This window comes from Mastigoproctus giganteus, chromosome 10 (assembly GCF_048544385.1).
Source record: "Mastigoproctus giganteus isolate SK-2022 chromosome 10, ASM4854438v1, whole genome shotgun sequence".
Lineage (NCBI taxonomy): Eukaryota > Metazoa > Arthropoda > Arachnida > Uropygi > Thelyphonidae > Mastigoproctus > Mastigoproctus giganteus.
In genome coordinates this window covers 167,747,825-167,773,408 of record NC_143584.1, presented here as the reverse complement: position 1 = coordinate 167,773,408, position 25,584 = coordinate 167,747,825, and the positions used below count along the sequence as shown (strand labels likewise).

Below are 25,584 nucleotides of genomic sequence, written 5' to 3'. Positions count from 1 at the left end.
CATGGGCACTGTTCTTCTGAATTGGCTTCTATAATTCCCGCTCTCTCTTTCAAAACAGTCCGAACACGTGCCGCCACCAGCCAACATCCATTTACTGTCCAACTTCAAACCGACAGAACCAACTTTTCATCTTCCTCATTTATTCATTCAACTGCCATTTTCTGGAACAACCTTCCTTCATACGTATTTCCTGAAAATTACAATCTACAGAAGTTAAAGTCCAATGTCAACAAATATCTTCTTTCGTCTTCTCAACCTCCAACCCAAGCATGCTGCTAAGTACTATAGGTTCTAATAGTTCTCGTGTTTGGGGTTCACATAAAAAAAAAAAAAAGGAGTCAAAAGCTTTCCTGAAATCCAAGTATATAGTAACAAAATTATTTTTTGCATCCAGTTCCTTTTTAACCACATCATAATATCCAATCAAATTGTCAGACAAGACTTTCCCTTAACAAACCCATGCTGTGTCTGAATTATTGCTACAGTCTTGTCTAGATGATCCTGCAATGCAACTTTAACCAGTGATTTACCCGGAACAGAAGTTAAACTAACTGGTCTGTAATTACTCATGTCACCCTTCGATCCCCCTTTGTGAACTGGGGATACATTTGCACATCACCAGTCCGTGGGGACCTCTCCTGAGTTCAAAGATACTGTCATAATTATGGCTAAGGGTTTGCTTAGTTCCTTTGCCGCCTCCTTTAATATAACTGGATAGATTCCATCCACCCCAGGTGCCTTTCTTATGTTTAACTTCAACAATTTCTCCTCCGCTTTGTTCTCAGTTATTAGAAAGTCATTAAGCATCCTGCTACAATTTGATAACCTTCTGGAATTTTCGATCCTTAATAACTCCCCATGTGTGAATGTAGATGCAAAATACTCATTCAGTTTGTTTGCTATCTGAGCAGGATCATCAACAGTGGAACCATCGATATCAAGTGGACCAATTCATCCCCTTCCTTTTAGAGTTTATATAAGTAAAGAAATCCTTGCTGTTTTCCTTAGCATCCTTTGTCAAAGATTTCTCGTAATCTGCCTTTGCCTGCCTAACCTCCTTTGTGACATGATTACAGACTAGCTTATATCTGCCATAGGCTTCTGTGTCGCCTGATAATTTATATGCATCCCATGCATTTTTCTTCTCTACCACAAGTCTCATTAGTTCATTTGACAACCATTTAAGCCTAAAACCTTGAACAATATTTCTTAATAGGTATGAAATGTTCAGTAGCTTCCACGATTGGTGGGAGCCAGATGTGTTCAAAGCTGCTAAGTAGATTTTCTTATTTACTGATTTGAAATTATTGTTTTTATAAAACTTTTGATTTAAATTTAGTAGTATAGCATTATTTTGTGATTTTCTGATTAATCTGGTGTATTTATTCTTTACTCGGCCTTGTAATTGCATAAAAGTATCGGTAATGGTATGAAATCCATGTGTTACAAGTTGCAGCTCCGCTGAACGAGAAGTTTTTTAGCCATATTTAGCTGCTTTATTGACCAATTGTTACATCAAATTATTTTCTATAAGTAGCTTATAGACCTAGTCAGGATTGTTAGTTTATTCTGAATTGAAACAGCGAGATTTGGAAGTTAATTAATACTTAAGTGTCTGTAGATTTACCGTTCGTAACTTGCCGCCATTGTTATACAATACGTTATATCCCAAACTAGATAGCGTTAGTATAGTATAGTATATAATATGAAATTGTCAATTAATCAGTAAAATCTATTAATTTTGTTAAACTTCGTTGTCAATTAAATTGTACTTTTAACTAAATACATATAACTTAGATTACAAACATAACATAATTAATACATAACTTGATACGGAAGTTATATAAACGGAACTCGTAGGTAATAACAGTGGTGCCTCGCAGTTCGACTATAATCCGTCGCCGAATTAGAGTCGAATTGCGAATTTGTCGAATTGCGGGTCAATATTTTCCATATAAGTTTATGGAAAATTGATTAATTCGTTGTTGGAGAAAAATACACAGTATTATTGACTTTACTATATTCTACTATACAACAAACGAAATTTCAAAATACATAATGAGTACATACATTTCATTGAGCCTTAGATGTTGGAAGGATGTTTTATTTATCTTGTTCTACCCTTTCTCTTCTCCTCTTGGCTTGAATGGGGATGAGGAATTGATCAAGGGTGGACTGTCTCTCCCTCTTTTTCAAGATAGCCTTGAAAGTGATGCATAGTAGTGTTGTTAAACAAGTCTGTCATTCTAGTTACAACAGCAGTGTTGGGGTGCCATTTTAAACAAGCAGACTGCACCTTCTCCCAATGGAATAAAATTTCTTTAATGGCAGCTGTTGGCATCGGCCCTTTTTCCCTGTCTTCTTCTTCTTCAAGTGAAATTTATTTTTTTTTTTTTTTCTCTTTTGCTTCCTGTTCGCTGGGTGTTTTGAGTTCTTCCACGGTTGGTTCGTCATTGTGATCCTCCACAAGCTCTTCCACATCAGTCTCATCAACTTCTCCTATGTCGAGGTTCTCCGCCGTCTAAATGATTTCTCGCATGGCCGCAGTTGCTTCTGATTCTTCAGCGGCTTGGACTGCATTGTTGTCATCCCAAAAAATGGAAGGAACGAATTTCTTCCATGATGCACGAAGGGTCCTCTGTGTCACTCCCTCCCAGGCAGTTTTAATAAAGGAAATGGCGTGAAGAATATTGAACTCAGTCTTCCAGAACTCCTTCAGTGTCTTATCAGAAGAATGAGTATTTGGAGGCAAAAACTGGACTTTGATGAAATCAAAGTCAATTTCAAGAATGTTTGCCAAGTCTTGGGGGGTGGGCACTAGCATTGTCAAGAATCAGAAGTGCGTTCAAAGGTAAATTGTTGTCAATGAGGAATTTTTTTTACGCTCGGGGCAAACTCCTCAGAAATCCAATCTTTGAAGACTTTCTGGTCTACCCAGGCTTTTGCATTGGATCTCCACATCACTGGCAGTTTGGACTTGATGATTTTCTTCCCAAAGCAGCGAGGATTTTTAGAGTGGTAAACGAGAAGTGGCTTTACTTTAAAGTCTCTCCTTGCATTTGCTGCCAATAACAAGGTAAGCCTATCTTTCATAGGCTTATGTCCTGGGAGCGTCACTTCTTGCATGATGTATGTTCGATTTGGTAAGCGCTTCCAAAATAACCCAGTTTCATCCCCATTAAAAACTTGCTGCGGCAAGTAGCCTTCCTTCATGATTAAATCTTCAAATTTTTCACAAACGCTTCTGCAGCCTTTTTATCTGCACTAGCTACTTCCCTATGTCTGATAACACTATGGATACCTCTTCTACCTTTGAATCTGTGAAACCACCCATGACTTTCCTTGAATTCATCAGTTTGATCTGAGATACGTCCTGGAATTTTCTTCTGCAATTCTTCAAAAATTAACCTAGCCTTCACACAGATCATTGCCCGAGTTACTGGATCTCCTTTCATCTGTCTTTCTCTAATCCAGGTAAGAAGCAGCTTTTTCATTTCTTCATTGATTAAAGATCTGTTTTTGTCAGAAATTTTCATTGCTCCAGCAAACACCCTAGCACCTATAATCTTGTCTCTTTGTTGCCAAAAAGTTGCCATGGTTGACCTAGGGATGACATACTCTTGAGCTACATCTGTAATTGTTCTACCTTTCTGCATTTTTTCTATAATTTCTTTCTTCTTTTCTATGCTCAACCAAGTGTGTTTCTTTCCTGAATTATTCCGCTGTTCACTTCTCTTTGGACCCATTATCAAATTTCACTCAAAAAATAAATAACTGCCAAAGCACAAAATTTTTTACTTTATGAGAAATACAGAATTATAAATTAGCACAAACAACTAGAGCAAGCGTGAACTCAGACTACGATTATTAACGAGATAATGTTGTCTCATAACTGAGGAAGAACTGACGGCATACCTGTAGCTATCTTTTAGGGCGGCTAACATAGCTTAACGATTGAGGGCTCTATTCCTGCTTTATCTATCATTGGTTAAATGTTACTCTCGCTCTTTAATACCATTGGTTAAAATGTATGAAGCAGCCGTCACTATTTAATGCTATTTAGTAACGTTAAACGCAGTTACGTAGTCCAGCAAAGAATTCTATCGTGCAATATCATGTAGTATTTTCGCTGGCCCGCAAAATCCGACTGTCGAATAGCAGTACGTCGAATTGCGAGACTGTCGAATTGCGAGGCACCACCTGTACTTCATACTGAAAAATATATATAGCGTTATAACTGTGTTGGGATACAAGTTTAGGGTTATAATTTTGTACTGAAATTGAAATTTTATTGAAATTAAATCGAAATCATGACTCGGACCAGAGCAGCAAAGCAAAAGGCTCAAGCTAATGAGAGTGCTGTGGCTCACAGGAGAACTGAGGGGGGGGGGGGGCAGTTGCCCTCTGAATCACAGCCTTTTGAAATGCACTGCTTACATGATGTTTGTGGAGCAATCGGGTACGGGACATGATATTGCCATGGGGGATGTCTTTGTGTGTGCGCGCAATGCAAGGAGTGTAACGAAATCAGGCGACAACTCAGCGTTGTTATGGGCTTATATAAGAGCTTGAAGGACAGGGTGGATGCCCTCAAAGGATTAAAAGTGAAGGCCCATCAAGCTCTCAGCTGCCCACATCAACACCAGAGCTTGCACTTGGTCATCACACAACACAGTAGCAACCCCCAAGGCAGAATGCACTGGTCCCACAGGAACTAGTAGTTCTTGGTGACTCTATTGTCAGGGAAATGGGAAACATGCTTTGTAAAAATATAGGCGGAACAGGACCAGGGCATCTGCCAGGGACAAAGGTTGATGACGTTGTAGAGCGGATATCATCTTTTAAGGACACAAAAGGTGATATAGTTGTACATGTTGGCACTAATGATATTAAGAGTAGGAGACCAGCAGAATTACTTAACAAGTACAGGTCACTGTTGATAAAAAGCTGTGAATTAGGGTTGAATTTGAAAGTGTCTGCAATTCTGCCCAGACACGATAGGAGGGAGTATATGATTAGAGCCTTGTCGATCAATACGGCCCTGGAAAGACTGTGCAAGGCTCAAGGGGTAGAATATTTTTCAGCCTGGTCTGTACTTGTTAACAGGAGAGACTGCTTCTACAGGGATGGGATACACTTAAATAGAACAGGTGCAAGAATATTTCCTGATGCTATCGAGGCAGTGTTAGGTGGGTCGGAAAACTCCAGCTTGGGGGGATACAAGGACTAATAGATTAACAGTAGCCACTGACAGAGATGAAAGTGATTCTTGCACTGCTTCTATTGGAATGAGCAGAATCCTGGAAAACAAGATGCAGGATATTTCAGAGATTACTGTCATTGCAGTACAAGTAAACACATGGGTTGTGTTAGGGTAGCTAAGAATAGGAACAGGTGCATGTATACTTGTGTGTACACCAATGCTAGGAGTTTGGTAAATAAATTTGATGAATTTGAGGTATTGCTCAAAGCATCAAAGGCGGATATTGTTGGGATATCAGAGCCGTTGTGTCACACAGGTATAAGGAATGCAGAACTGGAATTTGGGGAGTACGTCTACAGAAAGGATAGACAGGATACGAAGGGAGGAACGGTTATGCTATTAGTTAAGGAACACATAAAATCCAAGGAAGTGAAGCCAGTGGACATCGCTGGACAGTGCAGAGTCGAGTCAGTTTGGTGTGTCTTAAGCATTGGGAGATCAAAATTGAGAGTTGGAGTGTGCTATAGGCCAAATGACTCTGATGAGTATAATAAGAAACTGTACAGGGAAATAGAGTGGGCCAGTAAATCAGAGAGAGTCTCATAATGGGGAATTTTAATTTCCCTGATATTGACTGGAATTTTTGGGTTGGATCTCACACACTAGCAAGGCTTTTGTGGATTTATTGGATGATTGTTTTCTACATCAGCACGTTCGGGAGGCAACTAGAGGGAGTAATACTCTTGATTTGATTATCAGTAGTGATTCTTCATGCATTAAGAATCTGCAGATAAAGGAACCACTAGGTGGCAGTGATCACAGTGTGCTGAAGTGGGATTTACTCAAAGAAGTAACTACCATCAGGGGTAAAGGGAAGGGTTATTGCTTTCGTAAAGGCGACTACGATGGTCTGAGACAGTATTTAAATTCTATACAGTGGGACCAACTGATGATGTTACCAACAGCAAATTCAAAATGTGAAGCATTCAAAGAACTTATCTTGGAAGCTACTAGGCTTAACATACCAACTAATAAATATTGTTCAAGGTTTAGGCCTAAATGGATGTCAGATGAACTAATCGGACATGACAGAGAAGAAAAATGCATGGGATACATATAAATTAACACGTGACACAGAAGCCTATGATAGATATAAGTTGATCTGTAACCAAGTTACAAAGAAGATTAGGCAGGCGAAGGCAGATTATGAGAAATTTTTGGCCAGGAATGCAAAGAAAAACAGCAACGAGTTCTTTACTTATGTAAACTCTAGAAGGAAAGAGATGAATCAGATTGGTCCACACGATATCGATGGTTCAACTGTTGATGATCCTGCTCAGGTAGCTAACAAACTAAATGAATTTTTTGCATCAACATTCATACATGAGGAATTATTCAGCGAGGGGAATGCCAGAGGTTTGTTCAACTCTGGCAGTAAGCTAGATAATCTTGTAATAACTGAGAGTAAAGTGCAGGAGAAATTGTTGAAGATAAACACAAGAAAGGCACCTGTGGTGGATGGGATCTATCCAATTATATTAAAGGAGGCAGCAAAGGAAGTACGCAAACCCTTAGCCATAATTATGAGAGCTTCCTTGGACTCATGGGAGATACTGCTTGGACTGGATATGTGCAAATGTAACCCCAATTCACAAAGGAGGATCAAAGGCTGACACGAGTAATTATAGACCTGTGAGTTTAACTTCTGTTCCAGGAAAATAAATGGAGGCACTGGTTAAAGAAGCACTGCAGGATCATCTAGACAAGACTTCAGTTATAGCTCAGACACAGCATGGTTTTGTTAAGGGAAAGTATTGCCTGACCAATTTGATTGAATACTATGATGCAGTCACAAAAGAACTCGATGCAGGGAATAACTTTGATATTATATACTTGGATCTTAGAAAGGCTTTTGATACAGTTGCACATGGAAGACTGCTGCACAAATTGGAGCAGTGTAGCATTGGAGGCAAATTGCTGCTATGGATAAAGGGTTGGTTGAGGGGGAGAAGACAGAGAGCAGTAATCAATGGACACTGCTCATCGTGGACTAATGTTATTAGTGGAGTCCCTCAGGGTTCAGTGTTGGGTCCATTATTGTTTTCTGTATTTATAAATAATATTGATGATGGTATATCAAGCTTAATGTCCAAGTTTGCAGACGGTACAAAGGATCGGTATGGTTGTTAAGGACACTACTGACGCTATGCTGCTGCAACAGGATCTGGAATGGTTGAGCAGATGGGCTGAGAGGTGGCAAATGAAGCTTAAAATTGACAAATGTAAAGTACTACAAATGAGAAACAGCAACCCTAGAGCAACATATGAACTCTGTGGTACTACACTGACAGTGTTAGAGAATGAAAAGGACCAGGGGGTAATTGGGCAGGCAGATATGAAGTTCTCTGAGCAATGCAGATGGGCTGCAAGAGTAGCTCATGGAGTATTGTCAATGATATACAGGAATTTTTCCAGTAGGGATAAGGAAGTGATTATTCCTTTGTATAAGGCAATGGTCAGGCCACACCTAGAGTACTGTATACAGGTCTGGAGGCCTCATTTCAAGAAGGATGTAGAGCTGCTGGAACGAGTACAGAGAAGGGCAACAAGATTAGTGAATGGAACAAAGGGTTGCTCTTATGAAGAAAGGCTTAAGTTTTACATATTGCAGTGTCTGGAGACTAGGCACCAGCGAGGTGATCTGATAGAGGTGTATAAAGCCTTCGAATGGTTTGAGCATGCTCAATGTTGATGGGATTCTTCCTCTTGCTCAGAATAATCACCTGAGAGGGCATAAATTCAAATTGAAGAAAGACAGATGTAGGATAGTTGTGCGGAAATTTACCTTTAGCCAGCGGGTAGTTGGTTGGTGGAACAGATTTCCATTCCTTGTTGTGGAGGTTGATAGCCCAAATAAATTTAAGGCTCAGCTGGACAGGTATTTCGAACGAATGGAGGGGTGAAGTGGAAGTGTTTTTTTTTTTTGGCTGATGCTGCGTAAGCTTGCTTTCTTGCATCATATGCCCTCTACTAATGCTAATTAACTGCTTGAATGCTTCCCACTTAGAATTTGCTGTTGGTAACATCATCAGTCGGTCCCACTGTACAGAATTTAAAAACTATCTGAGACCACTGTAGTCACTTTATGGAAGCAAAAACCCTTTTCTTTACCCCTGATGGTAATTATATCTTTAAGTAAATCCCACATCAGTACACTGTGATCACTGCCACCTAGTGGTGGCAGTGATCACAGTGAAAAGGAGGTGATTGTCCCTCTGTATAATGGTCAGGTCAGGCCACACCTTGAGTACTGCATACAGGTCTGGAGGCCCCATTTTAGGAAGGATGGAGATTTGCTTGAGCGTGTACAGAGAAGGGCAACAAGATTGGTGAGGGGAATGAAGGGATCCTCTTACCAAGAGAGTAGTAGTAGTAGTGGCATGTGATACAAGAAAGCATGTGTATGAGCTTATGCAGCATCAGCCAAAAAAAAAAAAAAAAACACCATTCCCTCCAAATGCCTGTCCAGTTCCTCCTTAAATTTATTCAACCTATCAATTTCCACAATGACAGATGGAAGTTTGTTCCAGCAATTAACCACCAGTTTGCTAAAGACAAATTTCTACACATCTATTCTACATCCGTCTTTTCTTAATTTGAATTTATGTCCCCTTAGGTTCGTAATCTGAACAAGTGGAAGGATCCCATCAGAATTCAGTGTGCTCAATCCATTCAAGGCCTTATACACCTCAATCAGATCACCGTGCAGGTGTCTCCAGCCACTGCAATTTGCAGAACTTAAGCCTCTCTTAAGAGGGATCCTCTGGTAAGAGGATCCCTTCATTCCCCTCACCAATCTTGTTGCCCTTCTCTGTACACGCTCAAGTAAATCTACATCCTTCCTAAAATGAGGCCACCAGACCTGTACGCAGTACTCAAGGCGTGACCTGGCCATTGCCTTATACAGAGGGATAATCACCTCCTTTTCGCTGCTAGCAAAATTCCTATATATCATTGACAAAACCCAATGACCTGCCCTGGCAGCCTGTCTGCATTGCTCAGAAAACTTCATATCTGCCTGCACAATTACTCCCAGGTCTGTTTCATTTTCTACCACATTAAGTGTAGTACCACACAGTTGGTACGTTTCTCTGAGGTTACTTCTAACCATATGCAGTACTTTGCATTTGTCAAGGTTAAACTTCAGTTGCCACTTCTTAGCCCATCTGCCCAAATTATCTAGATCCTGTTGCAGTAGCACACTGCCATTACTGTCATTAACAACCTTGCCAATCTTTGTATCATCTGCAAACTTCGACATTAAGCCTGATATACCTTCATCATCAATATCACTGATAAATATACAAAACAACAGTGGACCCAACACTGAACCCTGTGGGACTCCACTAATAACATTAGTCCATGAAGAGCAGCAACCATTGATTACCCCACCCTCTGTCTTCTCCCACTTAATCATCCTTTTATCCATTGTAGCATCTTACCCTTAATACCATTCTGCTCCAATTTGTACAATAGTCTTTCATGCGCAACAGTGTCAAAAGCTTTCCTGAATTCCAAGTACAGTGAAACTTCCCTTTAACGGACAGCCATGGGGAACGAAAATGTGTCCATTAGAGAGAAGTGTCCGCTAACAAGAAGTCTGAGGAAGAAAAAAAAAAAAAAGAAAGAAAGCAAAATCGTTAAACGTTTAATGTAAAATTAAATTAAAATATATACAGATTTTGAACAATATTTTTGTAAATAATATACATACAATTGTGCTATGCATATTATGACTTTATCTTAAGAAAAATACATACAGTAATCACTTATTTTCTTCTGCACCTTCTTCCGGCTGATAATTTTGTTTTCAACATTTGTTTGGAGTGAAGAAACCATTGAAAGTCCTTCAGTGTCTTCTTCAGCGCGAAAAACATTTTTAAACGATTGATTTGTATCAGCGCTTCTTCCATTTTCATCGGTAGTTCGTCGTTAATATGTTCTTCGACAGAATGACCTCCTTCCATTTCTTCATCCTCATGAGGAACTTCTTGAAAAATATCGATGATAATGTCGTTGATATCTATGGCACCATCTTCTGTAGTGAGGTTCGAGTCTATACCTTTGTAGCCAGGGTCACTTTGTAGCTGAAGTATCGTACATTATCAATAGATGTTGAAGTTCCTGTTCTTCTTGGTGCTCCACATTGCTATTCACAACTTCAATTTTTGCGTTTGAGAAGCCAGACTTTACAAAACAGTTCACGACAGTTCGTTTTCTAATTGCGGTTACTGAAGAGGAAATCCATTGAATCGCATCTAGGATGCTGAGTTTATTTGCAAAGTCACTCGCACATGTTACATCGTTCATGTTTGCAATGAGATGTCTTAAAACACGTTTTCTGTAGTGAAGTTTAAAATTTTTTAATATCCCTTGATCCAAGGGCTTACACTCTGGAGATGTGTTTGGTGGCAGAAAAACGATTTGAATGTTGAACAATTCAATGTGCGGGTGAGATGCAGCATTATCCATGAAAAGAATAATTTTTCTGTTTTGACAAATCATGATTTGGTTAAAGTGACTTATCCATTCACTCATGATATCTCGTGTCATCCACGCTTTTTTATTAGACTTCCAGTCAACATTCAAAATATTCAACTTTATGCCCTTGAAACAACGAGGATTTTGTGGTTTTCCTATAACAAGAGGTTGTTCAAAGTCTCCCAGCATATTTGTATACAATAGTACAGTCAAGCATTCCTTAGAAATTTTTCCGCACTGGCACTTTTCGTTTTTTAGACTCGTTTTTTCAGGAAGAGCTTTAAAAAACAACCCTGTGATATCGTCACAGTTGTAAATATCCTTAGCTTCAAAATCACGACATAAATCTTCCAATTTGATGGTCCACTCTGTTACAATCCCAGTATCAACAGATCCACCTTCACCACTTACGGTTTTCCAAGAAATTTAATGCCGAGTTTGAACTTGTCTAGCCATCCCACAGAAGCTTTGAACTCATTTACTCCCATAGATTTCGCAACCTCCAAAGCCTTTTCCCTAATAATAGGCCCATTAATGGGAATTTTTTTTAGCATGTGCGCGACAAAATCACTCGTACATAGCATTGTCAATTTGAAGTCCAACAGTTTTCGGGAATGATTTTTGAACCTGATCATTTCCGTGTTGCCAAAATTGTTTGAGCAGTTCTTTTTTTTTTTTTTCTTTCGGATGTCGCTTACCTGCGTCTTCCCGATTTTGAATTTTGCAGCGAGATTGCGAACACTATTTTTTTGCCGATCATACACATTAATGAGTTCGACTTTATCTTTTAAAGTTAAATGTTTATGAGAAGACATTGTGCACATCACACGACACTGAACAAAACTGAAAACACGAAAGGCCGACCATATTCCCCACCCCTGCACACACCGAATTCATCAGAAGTTTTACACGTGCCTTAAAATTCTTGAAAAAGGGTTTAGAACCGCGACGTAAACTTTGATAAAATTCAGAGAATCGGAAATAGAAAATAAACACACGATTGAGGCAATACGTGGAAGAAACGTTCCTAGAAAAAGGGCCGTGAGCTCGCCCGCTGTCCGTTATGGGGAGATCAAATTAAGTGCTAATCTAAACGAAACAGTGCAGATTGCCTGTCCGCGTCCGTTACAGAGAATGTCCGCTAGACAGAAGCTGAAAACACGTTAAAACCAATAGAGGTGAGTTGGGGAATTTGAAAATGTCCGTTGTAGAGAGATGTCCATTAACGGGAGGTGTCCGTTAGGAGAAGTTTCACTGTATATGATATCAAAATTATTTTTTGCATCCAGTTCCTTTGTAACCACATCATAATATCCTCTCAAATTTGTAAGACAAGACTTTCCCTTATGAAACCTATGCTGTGTCTGAATTATTGCTGCAGTCTTGTCTAGATGGTCCTGCAATGCATCTTTAACCAGTGACTCCATTATTTTACCCAGAACAGAAGTTAAACTAACTGGTCTGTAATTACTCGTGTCACCCTTTGATCCCCCTTAAGTTCTACAAATTGTAGCGGCTGGAGACTAGGCACCTGCGAGGTGATCTGATCGAAGTGTATAAGGCCTTGAATGGGTTGAGGACGCTGAATTCTAATGGGATTCTTCCACTTGTTCAGATTATAAACCTAAGGGGGCATAAATTCAAATTGAGGAAAGACAGCTGTAGAACAGATGCGTGGAAATTTGCCTTTAGCCAGTGGATGGTTAATTGCTGGAACAAAGTTCCATCTGTCGTTGTGGAAATTGATAGATTAAATAAATTTAAGGAGAAACTGGACAAACATTTAGAGGGAATGGTTGTGTGAATTTTTTTTTTTTTTTTGCTGATGTTATATAAGCTCATACGCTTGCTTTCTTGCATCACATGCCATGATTACTATTACTATTATTACTATATATATATATATACACGTGTGTGTGTGTGTGCACATATTATAAAAATATTATTGTCATTTGGTTTTTTTTTAGGAGCATTAGCAACTAAGGCCATATTGTTCCGGGGATATGCGGTGGTCATTCCCTGACCTTTCCGCATCCTCTGTACTTGGTGGTGACGGGCTCGAACCCTGGTCTAATCAAGAAACATGTGCTACGCACTGCTTGCTCCTGCCCACCTGGCTATAGAGGCGCCCAATTATAAAAATATGACAAATAAAAATAAAGGTGATGGTAGTACAAAATGTCCGGTTATTCACTTTGCCGTCATCTTATTTCATTTTATTTATTAATTGCATATTTGCTTTTCTTCCCTGTTTTGAAGTATTTTTGTAAAAAAAATTTTCCCATCTTTATCTGATGTAGGCTGCCATTACTTTTTTTTGTTGTTGTTTTTTTTTTAAATTTTATTTTAAAGGTTACTACATTTTCAGCTATCTTCTTTTTGGCCTGTGGCTTTCCGGACGTTTCATACTACCATCATCTCTTTATTTTTATTTGTCATATTTTTATAATATGCATATAGTTACATTTGCATCCATTGTTGCTGCTTTGCGTTCTTCTGTGTATTTGCCATATCCTATCCTGTTTATTTAACCTTCAAATATCTTATCTGTTTTTGCTCTTTAACACTATCTCCTAAATATTTTATATATCACGTTCTTACTGAAAACTATAAAAATGATATTTGGTAAAGTTTACCGTAATAGGTACCTGTCAGGTGTGCAACGTTAATGCTATTGCACATAGGGCAATTAGGCATTACACGTGCATGAAATTATATTAGTCAATTTTATTTCAGGGTATTTATCTGTAGGGAATTAGGTGTATAAGGACCAAACTTGTTAGTTAGGTACTTATACACCTAATTCCCTACAGACAGATACCATTAAATAAAATTGACTAATATATCTATATCTATATATATATTAGAGAGAGAGAGAGAGAGAGAGACTTAAAAAAAAAAAAAAAATGAGCATACAGGAGAAGAGTAACAAATATTATACAGTTGTAATTAAACTGAATGGGCTAAGTTTATAAAACGTAAAACAATAGTTTCATTATATAAAGTTATAATCTTAGTAATTAATTGATAAGGAGATTACTTTTACTTTTAACTTCTATTAATCAGAGAAAAAGAAAAAAAATTCATTCATATAATTTAAGAATAAAATCATATACACATAAAATGTAACACATCAAGTATATTAACTAACTTGTTTAATGAAAAATTCAAAAATTTAACATGTTTTTTTCTTTCAAGTTTTAAAAAGCATTACACACATGAACATTAGAACTAATGCATGTTAACACGTGCACATGGGTTAATGTGTCTTGTCAAAATATATAAACATAAATAATAATAACAGATAACAAGCCATTTTACATAAATGATGTTAATAATAATAATAATAGAGAACAAGAAACCATTTTATATAATAAGTGTAAAACAATGGTACCTAATTTCTGTCATAGTAATAGCAACAAAAGCACTTGTCACCATTTGGTAAGAAATGGTTTTGTTTACATTACAGTGAAACTGAAATAGCAGTGCTAAATTAAAGAGATAAATTGTAACACAAATAGTAGTGACTCATCTATCCGCATGCTTCACTTAACTCCACATAAATAACACGAACACATCACTTCTGAAGTTATTGAAGCAAAATTGTGTGGAGGGTATACAGAAAAACAGAAAATAATCTAGAGTTGTTGATTAACATGCAATAAATATTTTGCAGGTGAGTCTGTTAGCTCCATGCTTCCACTGCTGGATTAAGGCACTTTAAGATTTCCCAGTCTGTATCATAGACAGTAGCAGGCAGCAACATCATCTGTGCCAGTTTACTGCCACAGATTATCAAAATTCCCTGCTCAGATGTAATTTCTACAGTCAGTTCTTTAATTAATTATTATTAGAAAAAAATTAAATATTACCTTAAAGTAAGGCAGATAATCAAGCAAAGCTTGATTCTGAAGCGTGCACCGAGCATATGATAGCACAACATCAATCTTTACAGTGCTTCTATCCAAGACTTTCCTGAAAATGAATTCAAACTTTAAGTACACATTTTAAAGATAATTTTAAAACTATAACTTAATGAGTGCTTGAATATCTGAATACTCTCAGATACGGCAAGTTTTATATCTGGATCAGAATTTTATCCAGTAACAACCACTTCTTTCTCCCCAAATAATGTTTTCATCCTAGTATTTTTCTCTTTATCAAGTGTGATGCCAGCTGCTAAATGCTGGCTTCCAATAAACTTCATACTGCTCTTAACCATATTACATTTGTGCCGCAACTGCTGCAGATTAAAATCACATATTTTTGCTCCATTTTTTATTGAATTTTATATGTAATTATGAGAATTGTTCCAGTTGATCTGGAATTTACTAATAATTTTCTACAAGAAATGTTAGAATCGACATTATTACTCTTTTTCAACTGTCCCTCTACTTTATACACCAGGGTGGCCAACTGTCCCGATTTAGAACTTCAAGTCCTGCTTCACGATAATACCATCATTTGTCCCGATAACACAGAAAAAAAAAAAACTGTTAATTTATTGATTTTACCGTATTTTTAATTAATTCTTATTGGAATCTAATGGATGTGTTAAAAATTAATTCTAATAACAAGAGAAAAATGAGAAAGTCTAAAGGCATTTTGTTCATCACTGAGTAATGAAGAAAAGAAAATGTGTGTTAATACAAAATGGGTACAATTATTCTCAAAATTTCCAGAGGCAAAACTTCCATATTAAGCATTCCACATTCAAATGTTTCATCAGAAAGAGTTTTCAGCTTAATCAAAACTGCTTGGCAGAAAGAGAGAAACCATCTTTTATCAGAAAATTTAGAAGCTGAACTTATGGCAAAAGAAAACTATAACATGACCTGTTCAGAATTTAAAAATGTTTTAAAATTTTTGGAAGGAGAAGAAATTTTAAAACTATCAAAATCTAAAGAAAAATATATAAAGTAAAAGTAGTATTCCTCGCTATTTTTAAAATAACTGTTATAAATAATATTATAGTTTATATAGGACAAATACATATTAATAACAATCATATAACAAATAAATACTATGACTGATTGATTGATAAAAAAAATTATTAAAATTGTAATTTTACATTTTTATTTTACTTTTTGAAAGAAAAAAATGCTATGCTACACATTTCGTTTCAAGTTTTCCCGCTTACCAATTTTCAAAATATGGCCACCCTGTTGTACACTGACATATTTTTGAATGGCAAAGTACTAATAACAGCAGCATAGAAAGAAGTAGGCTGACTGCACAGCCAATTCAGGAGACAAGCTCAGTTTGTCAGTTATCTTGAATTTCTGTCCTCCTAGGTACTTTTTTGTTTGGCCTAAACAAGTGATAATTACTAAGGGCTAAATCCCAAGTGCACAGATAGTGGTTCGTAATTTCTCAGCCCAAGGTTGCCAATGTAGTCATTATTAAATTTTATTAAATTAGCTCTATATGGATATGCATTATCAGGCAACAAAATGATTCCCCTCTGACAGTTTTCCATGTCTTTTCATACAAACTCCAGTATATACATTATCAAGAAGCTGCTACAATATCATGAACTGTAATTCATGTTTTCCAAAATCAGCAACCTTATGTGAAGAATGTTTGCATCTGTGTGAGCTGTTTGTTGCACACAAGCCTTTGGAAATCTTGTTGCAGCAAAGTATAAAGTGTGTTTGGAGGACTAACTACTGTCGGTACAAATTACATGAAATAGGATCTCAATCCCTTGATCATGTACTTAAACCTAGGGAGGGTTTGGCTGGTTTCACATTCTTTTTAAAAATAAATCTCATGTTATAGTGTTTTTCTCATGTTCGCTTGGACTAACAGAGTCTGGCCATCTTGTAATGCTTCTAATGTGCATGCACAGCAGGTACAGCTGTGTGTTGATAACAAAGTAGTGGTCTCACCATCTATAACAAAAAATGGTTTTTTTTTTGTTCTGGTGTACATACCTGTAAAAAAAAAGTCGAGGTCACACTTGTATACTGATTCAGTACCTACATTTTGCTAATTATTTAATACATCATAAAGCAGATTTTCTTTAGCCTTTAATGGATAACAATTTAACTTCTGGCCATGTCGCCGTGATACGTATTATTGTTTCTAGTGCTTGTACAGTACTTAGCAGCAGTAAAGAAATTTAATTAATCATACCACCCTGATCTCCGTAGCCGAGTGGTCAGGAGCGGGAGTGCAGTAGCACACGCTCTTTGAGTAGACTGGGGTTCAAGCCCCTGACTGCTGAATACGGTCGATCTGCCAACCCACACTGGACCAGCGTGGCAGATTATGGTCCATTTCCCTCAGCATGAATTGTTGAGGAGTCTTCCATCCTGCAGTGGGTTGATAATATCTGCACTTTACCTTTTTTTACCACCCTGATTAATGTCATTAACCACCCTGACAAGACTTTCAAGTCCAACTTTTAATTTAGTCTTGAGTTAACAAAAATTAGTCTTGAATAAAATATACTTCTTGAGTTGATTTGAAAATGAACTCAAGAAGTATATTTTAATTGGGAATAAAGGCTTTTCTTTCCTGAGATTTGTTTCTGTTAACATCCAGTACATTACTTTTTATAATTTCTATATCAGTTTCTTGAAGAAACTGATATAGAAATTATGAACATATAAACATTGCAGAAGATAGCACATTACATGTCTGCATCAATTTCTTAAAGAAGATTATTAGCATTCCAATCATAATTTGGCTGGCTGCTAGATAGTGCACCGGGCCAAACCTCTAAGTTTGGCCCTGTGCATGGAAGTACACGGTTGAAGTGAGTGGTCCTCTAGGCACCTCAGATCCCAACTTGGTGGTGGTCTCTTCTCCAATGGAGGTTTCTCTCATTGCCATTCTCAACCTCATGTTGTTTGGCATTACGAGAATGCAAAATGGAATGATCTGCAAGATTTCATTTCTTTTTGTTTTTTGGATTACTGTTTCAAATCTTCTGATGTCAACATTTGCTCAGATCGTGTCAGTGAAATTATTCTTATAGAAATTAAATCCTTTATTCCACACCCCATCTTAAAATCTTGTCCTTATTCAAAACCTTGGTTTTCCACTAGTGCTAAGGCAAAATTCTTATCTTCAAGAAAAGAATGTTGCATATCACAATTGGATTGTATCCAAATCTCCAGGTTCCTTTTCTGTCTCCTGTCCAATTATCATCCTATTGCACTTACTTCTGCTCTTTCTAAAGTAAAGGAGAAATCCATTAAATCTAGAATTGAGTATCCAGTTTTGTATATTAATGACCTTCTTCCATTGACTGGAAATCCTATCCATAGTTTTGCTGATGATAGCACACTACATTCCACCTTCCAGTTTGAGAAACCTTTCCTGCACAAACAGCTTCAACTTCTCAAATATCCACTACCAATTCCTAAATTTCTGATCTTTAGGTAATTCACCAGTGGGGCAAAGATAACTTAATTGATTTCAATTCTTCTAAAACTCAGTCCTGTCTTATATCTCACAAAAAAGGATTCTTGTGCTTCTATGCTTATCTTTGATGACACTGGTTTCTAGGAAAGATCATATATCTCTATTGGGGATTACCCTGACTTCTAACCTCTCTTGGCATAAGCACATTACAAATATTGCTTTCCCTACATCTAAAAAATTGTGTTTTATATTTCACTCTCGGCATTACCTTCCAAACAGTTGTTCACGTTGTACAGATCTCAAATCTGCCCTACCATGGAATACTGTTCCATCGTCTGGGGCTGTGACCCCCAAAACCCCTCTCATGCTTCTAGATTCCATTGAAAAGAGGGCAGTTAGGTTAATTAATGACTCATCTCTAACAGTCTCTCCACTCTGTCTCATAGACATTCTGTTTCTACTGCATGCATTTTATATAGATACTTCAATTGGCACTGTTCTTCTGAGTTGGCTTCTACAATTCCCACTCTCATCCAAACCAGTCCGAACATGTGCTGCCGCCAGTCAGCATCCTTTTGCTGTTCTACTTCAAACTCAGAGCGTTTTTCTTCTTCCTCATTTATTATTAGTATTAATAATGGCCACATGGTGGCAAGGAAGACTAAGGCTTATGCTGTACCAACCAAAAAAAAATAATAATAGCAATAATAAAAAATTTAAGTAAAATAAATATTTAATAAATAATAAAAGAAAAAGAAATAGATAACCCATGCATCTCCTTCCTCCAGTAGGTAACTATCCAACTGACCTTTGAATTTCCCCATATTTTCAGCCTCTACTACCCATGTAGAGGCTGAAATGTAATTTATTCCAGTAATTTATAGCTCACTGGCTAAAATAAAACTTCCTGCAATCCAGTTTAAACATCCTCCCCATTGTAGCTCTAGAATGATTTATAACTGTGAAAATTTCATCCTCATTCATTTTCCTTTTGCCTCTCAGAGCCTTAAACACCTCAGTCAAGTCTCCTCTAAGGTGCCTAGCTTCCAAGCTGTGCAACCCACATATTCGAAGTCTTTCCTCATAAAGAAGCCCCTTTGCCAATCTCACCAGGTGAGTCACCTGTCTTTGAACCCTTTCAAGAAGTCCAATGTCTTTTTTTAGGTACAGTTTCCACACTTGGACACAGTATTCCAAGTGTGGTCTAACAATAGCCTTATATAGTGGGATTATGACATCCTTATCTCTACTAGCAAATGTTCAATAGATCATCAATAGGACACCATGGGCCTTTCTTGCAACCTGTCTACACTGCTCAGAGAACTTCACATCTGACCGTATCGTAATTCCCAAGTCCCTTTCTTCCACTACTGACTATAGTTCAACTCCACCAAGTGTATAAGTTATTTTGTAGTTACTGTTCCCCAGGTATAAGATCTTGCACTTTTCTGGATAAAAGCAAAGCTGCTACTTTTTTGACAATCCCTAAAGTCTATCTAGATCACTCTGAAGAAGCTCTGCTTGGTGGTGATCATTAACTACGCTACCAATCTTTACATCATCTGCAAATTTAGACATCAAAAACAACAATGGTCCCAATACTGATCCTTAGGAAACCCTACTTCCTACATTAACCTAATCTGAAGAATAACCATTTATCACAACCTTCTGCCTGCCCTGAAGCCATCCTGCTATCCATCTAAGGATTTTCCCAGTGATTCCAACCTGCTCCAGCTTATAAAGTAACTGCTCATGTGGGAGCAGTTACTTTATGAGTCAAATGCTTTGCTGAAATCTAAATAAACAATGTCAAAATTATTCCCTAAATCCAGCTCATGAGTGATTCTGTCAAAATAGCTAACCAAATTTGTTAAACACGATTTTCCCTTTGCAGAACCATGCTGCGTATCCTTCTGAATTCCATTTCTATCTAAATGATCCTGAATTCCACCTTTGATCACTGCCTCCATGATTTTCCCTACTACTGACGTTAGACTGACTGGTCGGTAATGTCCCACTATGTTCTTAGAACCACCCTTTTGTATTGGAGATACATTGGCACATTTCCAATCTAACAGAATCTCTCCTGAGTCCAGTGATGCTCTCATAATTAGCCTCAATGGTTCGATATTTGCCTCCTCCCTTAAAATTATAGGGTATATGCATCGACCATAGGAACCTTACTCACCTGTAGGTTCGAAAGCTTTTTCATTAAATAATCACGTGAAATTTCAATATCATTAATTACATATTTTTCAACTTCACTCCTATAATTTCTCATTGATATAAAAGGTTTTTCTTCTGTAAATATCAATGTAAAATAACTGTTGAGTTCATCTCAACATCAACTGAGGGTATCTAATACTATCCATCCATTATACACATCCATTACATAAGGGTCCGACTTGGTTTGATCTCTTCTTTGCATTTATATATGTGAAGAATTCCTTATCCCCACTCTCTGCTATCTTTGCCAGTGATTTCTCATAATATTCCTTTGCCAACCTAACCATTCCATTTACTGGAACAACCTCCCTTCATTCATACTTCCTGAAAAGCACAATCTACAGAAATTGAAGTCTATGTCAACATGTATCTTCTTTCATCTTTTCAACCCAACCCATGCATAGTACTAAGTAGAGATGGCCAGGGTGGCTGAGTGTTTAAGACCCCAGAACCTGCCAAGAGATGGCCAGGGTTGACATACTTGACATTGTTGTTTGGTTGGTTAGATGATAATGTAAAGTTGACTATGGATGTTTTATGATAATGTTGTTCATATGGGAGTTAAAGTTGGGAGCTTGGATTTAGTTGTAAGTTGTGAATCATGGTACTAAGTACTATAGGTTCTAATACCTCTCGTGCTTGGGGTTTTAATAATAACAAAAAAAATAATAATAATCATCTAGTGTTGTGAAATTGGATAGCATGTTTCCTTATTAGATCCAGAGACTGTTAATTGATGAATCAACATCCAGTTCATATTTTACTAAATATTTTTCCATCAGTAAGGCAGAAAAAAAAATTTCAAAAAGTACCTGAGATTTTTAAGTGGATAACCAGTAATCCCAATAAACTTTGCTTTTTTGGCTTGTTTTATTTGTTCAAGTGCTGGCAATGTTTCATTAACAATTATATCTAAGCTGGGAGCAAACTCAATGTCATGAACCTATAAGTGAACAAAAAATTAAAAAACAAGCTGCTCAAAGTTTTGCAGAAATATTTTATTTATTTTTTTATTATTATTTTTTTTTTTTTTTACACTGTAGTAACACAAAAAAAGAAAAAAAAAAACAGGACATGGGTTACTAGTTAATTTTCTTTGTAATGAGTATTAGTAAAAAGGTAGCTCATTGCAGTATAAATCCCTTATTGGCACAAAATTAATAAAATGTCAAGTAAATATTACAATAACATTTTTATTTCCTTTTATTAATTATTAGAAAAATCTTAGAGATAAGAATTATAATTATATTGCAAAGAAATATGTCATTTTATTATATATATATTAATTAAAAGGTATCAGAGGTATGCGCACGAACTGCTAAAAAACACATTTGTCAAAATACTGTATCAGACTGGTGTGACATGCTCACACCCACAGCAAAACTGCAGACATGTGGGCATGTAACTCCCACCATTTGCCAATACTGTGCTCATTACATATTACAAGAGTACAGTCAGTCCTCACATAACACGTGTTTACACTACACGAATTCAATCATACACGATTTATAAATAGGGGAACGATATCGTATATAACACGAACCGAATTCACTTATGCATGATTTGCCTTTGTGTTTACAAGAAATGGCAGTCAAACGTGGAATCACCCCAACTGAATGCAACACGATAGCAATGGAGAGAAGATTCTGAAAATGTATTTATATTTTTTATATCAGTGAAGGGGAAACACATTTCACCATAATAACATAAAACTCCACACAATTCCAGCTATCGGTATTATCACAAATGCAATTAGATCAAGTTTACTATCAATTTATAACAGATTCCACTAGCAGGAATGCAACTGGAAATTGTTTTTATTGTTTTATGGTAGTAACCCCCAGAAATGTGCTTTAGTAAAATGTGAGCCAGTGAGGAACCAGTGTGTCTCTGCCTTTACAGTGTTGTTTATTCAGTTGCTACACACGCGCAGCTTTGGTTATGTGTATCAAGCGTGCCTCCTCATTTTGTAATTGGGCTTTATTCCCTAAAAATGAGTAAAATACTTAAAAGGTGTGAAAAGGAAGTGTCCTGGTGAAGACACTACAGATTCAGAGAGAAAAAGAAAAGCAATATCGATAAACAGAGGCTGACTGGGTCAAAAATCCCACCTGAGAAAATTTGTAGTGGCCTCATACTAGCGTTTATGGCCAAAATCAGAGCCCACCGAAGTTTCCTCGGTAAGGCTTATGGCCAGTCTGCCTCTGTCGATAGAGAAAAAATATGAAATTGTGAAACGCTTTGAGCAAAATGAAAGACCATGTGATACTGCACATGCTACAGACCTAAATGAGGCAACACAGAGAATTACAAAGAATGCAGAGAAAATAAAAACAACTTTCATAGCAGGAACAACTCAAAGTGTAATTAAAATCCATTAGATTAAGACACAAAGAATTGGAAGAGATGGAACGGCTGTCATCTGTTTGGATAGAAAATCAAACGAAAAACAAGTTTGCTTATGATAGAAGCAAAAGCATTAGCAATATTTTATTATGTAATAGTCGTAATAAAATACGTAAGTTATGATAATTTATTGTTTTTGGTAATGTTTTGGTTACAAATGTGTGTTCAATCTTGGGTGGTTGGCACCTAACCCTATTTTTCCCATAGGGCCTGTTGTTTATATTGCACGATTTTGCATTGCACGAGGGTTTCTAGGATCACAACTATCGTGCTATACGAGGACTGACTGTATCTGATTAACATGCATGTGTTAACATGCACATGTCAAATTAAGGGAATTGACAAAAAAACAGCAACTAAAATATCTACTTTATGTACAAAATTTTAACAAAAGTTCACTTGCAGTCCATGAAAATCATTGGCAGTCAGGCTGTGGGGCACAGTCCACCAACTAGTAGTGCCATGAAGAGAATACCTATAGGAAACTAATAGAAGTAGCAAGAACATAAAAATCTATTCTACTCCTTGATTGTGTAACTGTTCTATTCAAATTTAAATTTTGCAGCTATTTCTGCAATGGCTACATAATCATTGAAATTTATTTAGATTACCAAGATGTATTAGTATTAACAAATGATGCAAGACAGCTTACACAACACCGACCAACCAAAAAAAAAATACCCACCTCATGTCCATCACCTCTAATAATCTGTTTAATTCTTCCTTAAATTTATTAAAACTGCCCACTTTACTCACTACCACAACACCAGATGGAAGCTTGTTCCAACTCTTGATTATTCTGGATGAAAAAAATTTTTGCTATAACCATCCTTTTTCAATTTATTTTTATGTCTCCTTATGTGTACTGGCTGAGAACAAGTAAAGATACCATCAACATTTAGTTTACTTAATCCATTTAAATCTTAAAAACTTCACTGAGATCTCCTTGCGAGTGCCTAGTTTCCAAGTGCAATTTGCAGAACTGAAGTGTTCATGGTAAGAGTATCCTTTTGTGTCCTTGATTAACCTTGTTGTTTGCTTCACCCATTCCAAGAAATCCACATTTTTTTTTTAAATGAGGATTCCTCACATGTAGGCAGTACTTAAGATGTACCCTAACTTGCCTCATACAATAGGATAATCACCTCCTTGTATATCGCCAAGAAAACAACATGAGCTATCCTAGCAGCCTGTTTGCACCTCACAGGAATTCATATTGGGCTGTGCAACATGATTATCCTTGGGGTATCTTTCATTCTCCATCACCTTGAGTGTGGCATCACCCAACTAATATATTATTCTGGATTACTACTGACTATATGCAGTACCTTGCATTTATCAATGTTAAACCTCGATTGCCACTTCTCAGCCCATTAGCCTAATTTTTCTAGGAATCTACAAACCTCAGGTCAGCCACTGAACCCTCTGGGATTCCACTAATAATATTAGTCCAAGAATTGCAGTGCCCATTTATAACTACCCTCTGTCTTCTGCCAGCCAACAATCCCTTTATCCATAGCAGTAACTTGCCAATACTACTGGTCTTTACACTGGTCAGTAAACTTGCGTACATTGCTACAATTTATACAGCAGTACTCCATCTGTAAAGTGCATTTTTTATTTTTCTGAAATCTTGCACATGTGAAGAAGTATACTATTAAACTATGGATGTAGTTTAGAAAGAAAAAAAAAAAAAAATACTAGTTAAAGAAAAAAAACTGATCACTGTCAGTTAATGTCAGCAGGCCACAACTACAAATTAGGGCACAAATGTATGAAAGACTACATGTGGCCTGCAGGTTGTATATGCCTAACCTGCAGTCTTTACTTGGGATGAGCTCTTTTACTCATCATCCCCAGAGTTTTTCCCATTCTTTGATGACTAAAATCAAATTTCAAATATATCTTGTAGAATCATTATCAAAAATTTATACTTATTTGACAGCTTTATAATATTTAAAATTTATCATGAATTATAGTTGGTTATAGTTTTATGTATGATTTTAATGATACAGAATTATATTTTACAAACACAATTTAATAACATAGTTATAAACTTTTGCACACATACACGGCAGCTTTAAAAAAAAAAAAGCTTTTTTTTTTACACTCTAAAATCATTCTGTTCATCCAGCTGTGACTCACAATATCTTAGTGAGAAAGCTAAAAAAATCACAATATACAGGTAGTTCCCGATTTTACGAGTTAATTCGTTCCTAGTGTGCGCTCGTAAGTTTAAGCATAAACAATGATTTATTTATCCAAAGAAATGAAAACATAGCCTTTAAAATCAAGCAAAGCAAATTATAATAATAAATAAATTATTTATGTCACACAAATGTTAAAGAATGTTCATTTTTCATCATCAACTAAATGCCCACTCGTTGATGGTTCGTCATTTGTTGATGGTTCATCATTGGTTTGACACTTCTTGTTGGTTCATTGGAAGCTCAAGGAATTGTCTTCTTCGGAAATGCTTCAAGATTCGTTTATTTCCAAGGGAGTCTTTTCTTTTCATTATAACTTTCATGATAGCATGCATAAGCATTTTTTAAATCTGTAGCAACTTTTCTAGTGAGCTCGAAATTTGAATCTTGTGGCTCAAACAAAAATCACAATTGCTTTTTCTGTGTGGGGTCAATGAGGTCTTCATTTGTGTACTCTCCATTGTGTACTTGGAACAGATCAGTGACAACAGTTGTAGAAACCTCAAGCTGCATTTGGTTAGCAACATTTACAATCACTTCTGTTTCATTTTGTACGATCTCTGCTCGTTCTTGAAATCCTTCAAAGTTATCAATAAAGTGATGAGAGAGTTTATTCCAAACACATTT

The 25,584-nt window shown here is 36.8% G+C and overlaps 1 protein-coding gene across 2 annotated transcripts in view; it reads right to left on the bottom strand.

The window, feature by feature from the left end:
• Positions 1-25,584, bottom strand: part of LOC150079458 (uncharacterized) — a 145,024-nt gene that overhangs the window by 61,101 nt on the left and 58,339 nt on the right. For both annotated transcript variants that reach the window (XM_090382617.1, XM_090382618.1), the window contains exons 6-7: positions 21,157-21,287; positions 14,617-14,719 (exon numbers count right to left, since the gene is read on the bottom strand). In XM_090382617.1, coding sequence (XP_090238743.1) covers positions 14,617-14,719; positions 21,157-21,287 — 234 coding nt within the window. The remainder of the gene's footprint in view (positions 1-14,616; positions 14,720-21,156; positions 21,288-25,584) is intronic.